The sequence below is a fragment of the Cynara cardunculus genome (assembly GCF_001531365.2).
Source record: "Cynara cardunculus var. scolymus isolate 2C chromosome LG 2, CcrdV1, whole genome shotgun sequence".
NCBI classification, from domain to species: domain Eukaryota; kingdom Viridiplantae; phylum Streptophyta; class Magnoliopsida; order Asterales; family Asteraceae; genus Cynara; species Cynara cardunculus.
The window spans coordinates 61,486,631-61,497,185 of NC_037529.1; the positions used below are offsets into that span (position 1 = coordinate 61,486,631).

Sequence of the window (10,555 nt, forward strand, 5' to 3'; positions counted from 1 at the left end):
AAGATTACAAAGATAGAAGCCTACAAATGTTGTAACTTCATGAACCTTCTAAGAAGCTCACGAAATTCCAGTAACCATCAATTGTGTGTATGAGCTCAGAGGCTCCATTTCTTGTTTATGGGTCTTGTCTGCCTTTCGAATCAAATAATTTCTTATCCAGCGCAAGGTTGCATTTGGATACTTGAACCTTTCATTTGCTCTGTGGGGGTTCTAGTCATTGGACCACACGTTTGTACGCTCTCCTTACTTCCTTGGTTTTGATGTAGGCCACCAACTTCCTTGACAATGGTCTCTCGTCTGGGTACTCATCTTGTGCATTGTAGGACGGTACGTAGATAGCACATTCATGGGTGCCATTGGCCCTAAAATGCAATCTATCTCATTCTCATTGAGAACCGTTTTGAGGAGCAGGCTTAAAAATTTGGGGAACAACAACACGGGCAGAGTCTTTCCCTTGGATTTGTCCATATTTTTCTTTTCAACAATAGCCTAAAATTCAATGTAAAGAATTCAATGATAGGTTTCTTCCAATGACTCATCGGGAATAGCTTGAAATTTGTTGTATTTGTTCATGCATTGGGCGTGATGGTTCTTTATCATCTTGATTTCTCCTTTAAGCTGGTTGATTCCATAGATCCTTGGCAGAATCACATATATTCAGGGACAGAAAATTTCGTTGGGAAATGCCATAATCAATAGCCTTTTGCCCTTTTGATCAAGCTCAACCTTTCGTTTTGATCAAGCTCAACGTTTCGTTTATCTTCATTATCCCAATCCCTTCTAGCCTTAGCAGCTTGGATGGCAGGAACCTCAGCAGTGGTTGCAGTAGCCGGAACCCTAAAAATTAGGGTCATGGGTACATATGAAACGTTATTTATAGAATCATAAAGTTCAAGGTCAAGGCCTTCATTGAAGTTTATCATCCAAATCTTCCACTAGGGATATTCATCCCTAATGAGAGTAAGTGGTTTAGTGAGAGATCCAACACTATACATGGAATTCCAGGATTGATTGGACATTTTCAGAAAAAAAAAATAGGGTATAAACTATAAACTTGAAGTTTGGAGTATAATTACTTAACTTGACGAACACAACCTTGGAGAATAGATTCAAATACTTTTACTTCAAATAAATAAATAAGATTTGGTAATTTTCATAGGAAAATTGAGATCTGGGATGAAAACTGATTTCAACGAAGACAAATAACCAAGCAAATGAGGATATCCTTAATGGATTGGATCCAACTAATCAATAGACTAATTAGATGGCTCTGATACCAGTTGTAGGGAACCAGATCCTCATATGCACTAGAAATTACAACTCAAGTTAACTTGTATGTGGAAGCAACTACAATAGTTCTAGAGTGGTTAACAAGAATGACTGAAACACAAAGATATTTGGAGAAGCAGTCAAATCGGCTATATTTTGCTATGCTTGAAGAGATTACAAGAACACTAAGAACACATAGTAATGTGTGTGCATAAAAATCTCTCAACACGCTAATTCTTACAAATGCACAAAATATTCTCTCTAAATTAGGCAGGAGCATGTCTTCTCTATTTCTCGATTGCTAATTATCTCCTTAGAGAAAATATCATTTTATAAGCATTTCGAGAAAGAAATCTTCTATAATTTGGGATTTTGGAGAAGTCAACGCGTCCACCAATCTTCTACCTCCACGTGTCTGATTGAAATAACCGTTTCTGAACACGTGTCGGACAAAGACTAGAGCACTTGCAAGAGGAGTCGTGGAACCTCCACGCAGACGGGAGAGTAGGAGACCCAGAGACTCTGCATGTATAGTGCAGAGGCTCTGTGTCTGGAGTCTGGAGTCGAGCTCTGTATCCGAGGACCTGGCTTTTAGGCGGTCATGTCTTCGATCTTCATCCCTCTGTGACGAGATCTGTACTCGAGCTCTGTATCCAGGTACTTGTTCTGTATCCGAGCTCTTGGTTCTAGGCAGCTTTCTGACTAAGTCCCTTGGCTAGAGCAAGAGAATTTTTACTTGCACTTTCAAATAAATATACTAACAATCATCAATATTCGGTTCTGTTTGTCGAATCTTTTCATCAAAGGTCGATTAGAAAGGTTGAACTTCTATATGTCATGTTCATTTAAAATTATCTGTTTCCAACCATTAACGAATAGTGGACGAGATGAAACCTTGAATATGCTTAATCGATCGTCGGTCTCCGAACAACTATGGATATTCGGGGCAAAGTCACGATTATGTCTTGTTTCTATTATTGGATCAAAATAGAGGGAGCAATAGGTAGAAAGTTCATTTACAAGGTACGACACCACGATAGAGCCCTCAACCCTTGCTTTGTTTCGAACCGTTCTCGTCAACGACCCAAACTTCCTAAATAAGCGATGAAGTATGTGTTAGGGACAGAAAGAGTGTTTTATATGAATATATTGTACTAGATTTTAATAAAATTAGGGACTTACCTCTCATAGAGATACATCCACGTATATTGTACCAGACCACCGTTTATAGCTTCACGTGTCAAATGTATAATAAGGTGTTCTATTGAATCAAATAATCTTGGCGGAAAGACATTTTCCAACTTACAAATTGTTTGAACAATACTTGTTTGCAATGAAACCAAGTAATCTATGTGTAAAACCCTTGAACATATCACATGAAAGAATGTGTAAAACTCCGCTATTTTTTGCCCATCCCTCTCGGGTCAATTTTTGGCTTATCGGTTGCTTAATTGTCGCTGATCAACGAGGATCTGCAAGGGATGAGCCAAAAACCATTTCCCTCGTTGATTAGCCAAATAAATGATACCAATTAAGTTGATGTACAAGTAAAGTTGATTGATACTAATAACAAACTCTAATTGCGTATCAATTAAACACATCATATTCTAAGAACAAAGAACATAATATCGATTATTTTCATGTCCAACCTTACTAAATATCACCATGAATGCACTCACCACTTGATACCTAATTTAAGGCCATGTCTATTCATACCCGACATAAGTAGAAAATGGAAGAAATAAGTGACTCCTGTTCACATGTGAGCATTTATCACATTTCATAATTACACTCTTCCCGTTTTATATTATTTTATACTTCTAATTATATTTTTTATTTTATAATAATGCTACTAACAACATACATATTACTAACGGTGTTCATGGTTGGGTTGATCGGGTTAAAGACATTTGAATAACTTAACACAATGCTTGCGGTTTGAAAAATCTTAACTCAACCAAAACCAAACCAAAATGCAACCCACCCAACCCAACCTGACCCGTACGGGTTGGTTGTGTTGATACTTTTGTACATTAATATATTTTTCTAACCTTGAAAATGTTATATTTCTCTACTCATAATTTCTTTTTCATCATCAACCATTTGATACAACTTATTCACACTTCTTACGTATATCACATTCAGTTAATTTTGTTAATTTACATGTATATGTTCACATTTACTGAACATATATACGAATGAGTCATATAGAGATGTAAAAAGATTGAAAATATGTGTATATGAAGAGTGTACGTGATAGTGTAATTGTCTAATGTATATATTAGTATAAATTTAACAATCATACTAACTCCAAGAAATAAAATGATATCGGGTTCATCGGGTTGAGTTGGGTTCAAATAATAGTAACTCAATATCAACACAGTACCTACGGTTTGAAAATTTTACAACTTGACTATACATTAAGTTGCTTTGGGTTGAGCTATTTCGCGTTGGGTTGGGTTGGGTTGGTTGGGTCTTTGAACACCCCTACGTATTACAATACAATAAAATTGGATTTATAGGACGTCAACAATTTACAGGTGTCTCAATAGAACACTTTATACATTTTAAGTTTATAGAACCAAACAATAAAATGTAATATCCAAAAATGTTGTAATAAGTTTATACGATGATTTTGGACGTCTTATCAAGTTTTTTAGGACACTTTGTTTACAAAAGTCGTATTAGCTATTTTATAAGACAGTTTTGGGAAGTGTTATATGGATACATATTTTTATTGGACACTTGTTTTTATAAGACAGATTTTCAAAACAATGTCCTATAAAATAGCTAATACAACGTTCTTTTTATAAAAAAAAATGTTCTTAACAACTTGTTACGACGCCCAAAAAACGTTCTATAAACTCACACAATAGTTTAAATAGGACGTTTTATAGTTTGTTCCTATAAATTAAGTATTATAAAACAGTTTATTAGAACGTTTAGACAATTTTGATGTCCTATAAACCTTATTTTATTGTAGTTTATAATATTTAATATTAGTATATTTTAAAGGTTTTGACTGAGTTTAAAACGAATTTGTTAAAAGTAATACACTGCTAGAAACAACGTTATCAACCTATAGACACATCCATTTCAAATCTGACGATATAATAGAAAAATATTCGGTCAGAAAATATTAACGATGCCATTTCGACAACTTCTCGAATATTATTGATGACATAAATTGTTGGTAATACATCATGTAATATGACATGACACTAACGGATCATTGATAGTGTTTACCCAAGACTTTCCGACGAGTTTAATTTTGAATGGACTACGACGGTCACATACTACAAATAAATTGGTTTTATAAGACGAAACCTAGAATGTTTAAGCGTCCGAATTGAATATTTTATAGGACTTGAGTTTATAAGATCGAATTATAAAACATCCTATCTAAATGCGTTACAACGGGTTTATATAGGAACACTTTTAAGCGTTTTACCAAAAAATTTAGAACGCCTTAAAATAAATTGTGTTATGTGGTGTTTGTTTTTTAAGATGTGCTGAATTCTGATTTCACTTCTGATTTATAAGAGGTGGTGCTGAAGTCTGAAATCTAAATCAGTTAGACTGTTTGTTTTTACGTCTGAAGTCTGAAATCTGAATCAATATAAACACGAAAAAAATCTCATAACGACTAGAACCAATATTCATATTGCATTAATTGTGTCGTCATCATCCTTTGCYCATTGGTTTGATCATACTCAGAAAATAACTCATATATAGGAGAGATCGATTTGTAGAGATCGTTTTGGATAGATCGGTAACTTGAGACCGAACGAGAGATCGATATGGTGTCTAGATCGTATGATGTGGGATAGATCGATATGATTTGGTTGCTGGAAATCAAGCGAGAGAACGAGAGATCGATATGGTGTGTGAATAAGAGCCCATTAAGAGTTTAGACTACCACTTAAAAATTCAGAGAACAATAAGAGCTTTTCAGCTCTTATTTTTTTAAAAATCAAACGGTCTGAAAATAAAAACGTCTAACCGATTCAGACTTAAGAGGTATTAAGAGCTTTTTTTTAAAAAACAAACAAGCCCTTAGTAACTATTTTATATGACATATTTGAGAAGTGTCCTATAAACTCATCTTTCTATAGGACACTTATGTTTATAGAACACTTTTTCAAATAGTATCCTATAAATTAGTTAATAGGACACTTTATTTTAAGAACATTCTAAAAAACTTGTTAAAACGCCTTTAGATAAACATTTTTTTTATTTGGTCATATAAACTTAAATCCTATAAGGAATTTTATTAGGATGTTTAAACATTTTAGGCATCCTATAAAAACCAAATTTCTTGTAGTGACACCATCGTAAATCATGTGTCTAATTATTTACCGGGCCATGAACTACAGACAACCAACCCAACATTTCCCGATGGATCATCGACAAAAGAATTTTGCTGGTTATTTTCGAGGGATATTCGTAGGAAATTTTGTATTTCGTTGTTCAATTTGTTCTCGTTGTTCTTCAAGTTTTTCTATTTGTTTTGGTACCTACAACTAGTAAACAAATACACGAAATGAGTAAGCAAACGTAATGTTGGGTTTTATATATATAGCGAAAATAAACATGCATGCCTCATCGGCATGGCTATATTGAACTTCCTTCCCGTGAATCGCACATAATTACGATCACGACGTGCACCAAAACCGTACAATCTCCCTTCCTGCGACCACTGTTTGCGCCCATAAATCTGCATCAAGTACACATTGTACAATACATATAAATAAAAGAACATAATAAGTATTTTCTTTTTTGAACATATCCAAATTCAATCTACCCTAGCATTTTATCAACGATTAACAAACCAAACTATAATGAATGGATCTTGATGTTTGGCTCTAAAAATTGCGAAGTAAATAGAAACAAACAAAAATCTATACTACCTTATAAACCAGATTTATCAAAAGTTTTAAAAACTATTTTTAATGCACAAATTACCATACATTTATGCACAAAGTCTTAAAAACAACTAATAATGCATTAAGTACTACTACTGTATGCATTCAATCTTAAAATATCTTAATCTACAATTAAAATAACATATAGTACAAGTTACCAATGCACATTATTACTTTTCATTTTTATATTCCCAAGATACTTTTGACATCTTTCACTCATGCCTTCACCCTCAAATACCTCTATGTCTTCTTCTCATCCCTTAAGGTGAGATTCAAATTGATATTCACCATGAATTATTAAAAGTTCTCCCATTCAATTACTCTATAACTCTCAGTCTCGCTCTCGATCTCTTGATTCTTTGCTCTTGGTGTAAATCGAACAAATTTGTGGAGTCGTTTAAATATGTCGGATTTTAAATATATTGAATTTTAAACTGTCATACAATTTTTTCATTGATAGATTGTAATTGGAACCATAACTCATATATTCAAATTGTATTAATATGTGAAGACCAAGTGTAATTTATATCATCGTTAAATCTTCTCCAATAAAAACAATGAAACTTCAAAATCATTAAAATTCACAGCTCCCACCACATTGCACGTATACACGACTAGTATTAAATAAATTTTGTTCACTAGAATTGTCTAAATATGGCCACTATTAAATGAAGTGAAGAGAAACAAACAGTAATAATAGCTCCACTACAATTATCCAAATATGGCCACTATTAAATTAAGTAAACAAGAAAATAGCTTCACTACAATTCTCCAAATATAGCGGCTTAGAAAGAAACACATTTCATACACAGAAACATGAAGTGAACAAGAAACAAATAAAAGAAGATTCCAGAAGTCACCACTTTTCGTAGAGTTCAAAGAGAGACATAAATCAAAGTCAAAATTGAGAGAGCAAAACAGAAGCAAAGCTTGCAGAACTCATAGCATACATCGAAACCGACACTCGCATCCTCACCCGCATTGCAGATGACTTGAGGTGGGGCGGAGATATGATGGGGTTGAGAGTAATGGCAATAAAGACTGTCGCAACAACAATTGGGCGACATCGAATTGAAGGGGGCGTTGTTGGAGAGAAATATGCATATTTAGGTTTACCAACGTCGATGGTTGTCGCTGATGAATTGAAGTCCCAATTTTCCTTCTTTTTTGAAGTTCAAAATCGACTTTTACCATTGTAACATGTTACTGGTCATTTTTATAGATCAAAAGAACCCATTTGATCGGTTTCAGGGTTTATGGTTTAGGGCGCTGAATGCATTAATTTATTTGTTCAAAAAGTTGTCTAATGACTTAATATATTTATTTGTTGGATTTTTCAGACTTTTACACATTATAAGCATTTTTCTAAAAGGCTCGTCCTAACAGCCGTCATGGGTCCGTGTGGCTCAAGTCTTGTATCTCACGCCACTTTAAATTTGTGACATTTCATGACCATAGCATAGTTTTTTAACACTATATTTGATATTTCTTATCTTTTTAATGTCTTATTTGTTTGTTGTTAAGATTTATAACCTAATTTAAATTGTTTACTATCATTGGCTCATCGAGTAATAATTTAAGACATATTTCTACGTGTATAATATTATATATGATATAAATATGTATATGATATTATATATGATATAGAGATTTGCCGCAAAAAGTTCAGCATTGAAAAGTTCATGATCTAGTCATGACTCCTAAGGATTAAGACTTGACCTCACCGTCACATCACGCAACACACTATTTATAACCCACTTTTACAAACATTTTTTGAAAAAAAAAACCCTTCTTTTTGCAAATGATACATAAAATTTTGAAAACAGCAATCCTTATAAAATGGAGGTATTTTTTAAACTGGGATCAGTAATCTGAAGTCGTCGTAGCTAATTCATCATGTGGTCTAAGCCTACCGCCACAGACCCACTCCTAGAACCGGCAGAGCCTTTATTATTTGATGTTGTCATGGGGCTTATAAAATGGAGGTTTGTCGAGAGATATGAAGAAGAAGTTAATCAACGAAAATTGAACCATGCATTGCATCTCCTCTCCTGCTTTCAGATGCCCCTCATTTGGCAAACCCAAAACTCAACATCATCATATACTCCCACGTGCCAATGTAACAGGACTCCAGATGACCACCACTCACCACCATGCCATCGCCCACTCACTGCCATCGGAAAAAGTGGAGATCATCAAGTCACTCGAGCCCTGGGTTGCACAATCCATCCTCCCTTTCCTCAAACCAACGGACGAGTCCTGGCAGCCCAGTGATTTCCTACCCAACTCTTCACAGCCATTCGATCAATTCGTCACCGAGGTGCAGACCCTCCGTGATCAGTCAGCCATGTTGCCCGATGACTACCTTGTGGTTCTTATAGGTAATATGATCACAGAGGAGGCTTTGCCAACATATGAGACCATCATCAACAACTATGATGGGATCCGTGATGAAACTGGAGTCAGTGCAAGCCCTTGGGCCACATGGACACGGGCTTGGACTGCGGAAGAGAACCGGCACGGTGACTTGCTTCGTACTTATCTATATCTTTCTGGTCGGGTGGATATGTTGATGATAGAGAGGACCGTCCAGAATCTGATTGCTTCCGGCATGGTTAATATAATGCTTCTTACTATTAGTTTATCAAAATGAACACTCATCAAGTGGTAAATAAATTGATTTCAATCAGTTAACTTTATATTCCTACAGGATCCAAGAACAGAGAATAATCCCTACTTAGGCTTCGTATATGCATCCTTCCAAGAAAGTGCCACCTTCGTGTCACATGGAAACACTGCACGTCTAGCAAAGGAGAAGGGTGATCTTGTGCTTGCTCGCATATGCGGCATCATTGCATCTGATGAAAAGCGTCACGAGAAGGCCTACATCAAAATAGTCGAGAAGCTACTTGAAGTGGATACCACGACCACCATGCTAGCAATCGCGGATATGATGCAAAAGAAGATCACCATGCCCGCTTATCTCATGAATGACGGGTGCGATACATCTCTATTTAGCCATTACTCTGCAGTATCCCAKCGTCTSGGGGTCTACACSGCAGGTGATTACGCTARTRTTTTGGAGTTTTTAGTGCRACGRTGGAGGCTRGAGAAGTTGGAGGSGCTGACGAGCGARGGACGWMGYGCACAAGAGTAYGTGTGTGGGTTAGCACCAAGGATCAGGAAGATGCAGGAGCGTAGTCATGAGCGGGCTCAGAAAATGAAACAGCATGGTGTGAAGTTTAGCTGGATTTTCAACAAGAAGGTCATGCTGTAGAATGATCATACTTGAATGACTATGTACCCTTGTGAACGAGAAATTAAATCTTGAATGATTATTGACAAGAAAATTAAATCGAAAAATAAATATATTAAAATGAATAATACTTCTTGTCTACGTTCTTGATATCGTCTTAATATATGTATACGATCTTTATAACTCTCTATAAAACATCCATTCGCTGGATTCCAATCCGGAGATGTTATTCATTGCTATCTCTTTAAACATTCTTTAATGATATAAAGGGACTTGCAAGTACAATAGAGGGCTAGCTCAAAATCGTAAACAAGCATAAATGGTGTCTACCATGACTTTCTACGCGACTAAAGTCGCCGGAAAAGTCGCGTTGACCACTGGAATCGAAGGTCGAACCGGTGGCTCCCGCGAGTAGCCATGTGACTTAAACTCGCGGGGAAAGTCATCCCTGCCCTCCGGGCAGGTTTGAGCTGCTATCCTATTAGTTTTTTCTCCTTTATCTCCAATTACTTTAATGGTTTTATAGTTGGATTATAATTAGTTTGAATTCAGTTTTAGTATTTTTTTTTAATCTAGTTTAGACTATAAACAAGGATTGTTGCTTTCATTATTTATCAGATTATCAGTTTAATAAAAGTTCTTCTCTTTAGGAGTTTTCTCTTAAAATTCTTGAATTTTATTGTTTGTAACTCTCAACCATCAGGAATTTAGACGCTTGTCGATCCTTCTGCACTTCCTACTGTATCATCAGTTGGTATCAGAGCAGGATTTGCCTGTCTTTTTGACCAACCATTGAAGACCAACAGCCGTTACCAGAGCAGATTTTGCCGAGATGATTGTGACCTAATAGCTAAGAATCGTAAGTGTTCACACAGTTGGCACAAAGTCCTCACAATGGTGGTGCAAGTGCACGCCGACACTATGATCATTTGCAAGTAATAGAGTGGTAAAGTACCAAGATCGTTTTCATAAGGATTGGACTGCTGAGAATCAGAGAGTTTCATGAACTTCATGGTCCCGTAAGGGTCTACAAGAATAGAAACAGTTTGTAGAAGGGGGGGGATGAATACAAACACAGTATTTTCAAATTTAAAATATATATTGA

The 10,555-nt window shown here is 35.7% G+C and overlaps 1 protein-coding gene across 1 annotated transcript; it reads left to right on the plus strand.

Moving 5' to 3' along the window:
* The first annotated feature begins 8,208 nt into the window (after positions 1–8,208).
* Positions 8,209–9,593, plus strand: LOC112506733 (stearoyl-[acyl-carrier-protein] 9-desaturase 6, chloroplastic-like). Its single transcript, XM_025110975.1, has 2 exons — positions 8,209–8,808; positions 8,905–9,593. The coding sequence occupies exons 1-2, from the start codon at positions 8,227–8,229 to the stop codon at positions 9,469–9,471; spliced, it is 1,149 nt and encodes a 382-aa protein (XP_024966743.1). The 5' UTR covers positions 8,209–8,226; the 3' UTR covers positions 9,472–9,593.
* The last annotated feature ends 962 nt before the right edge of the window (positions 9,594–10,555 follow it).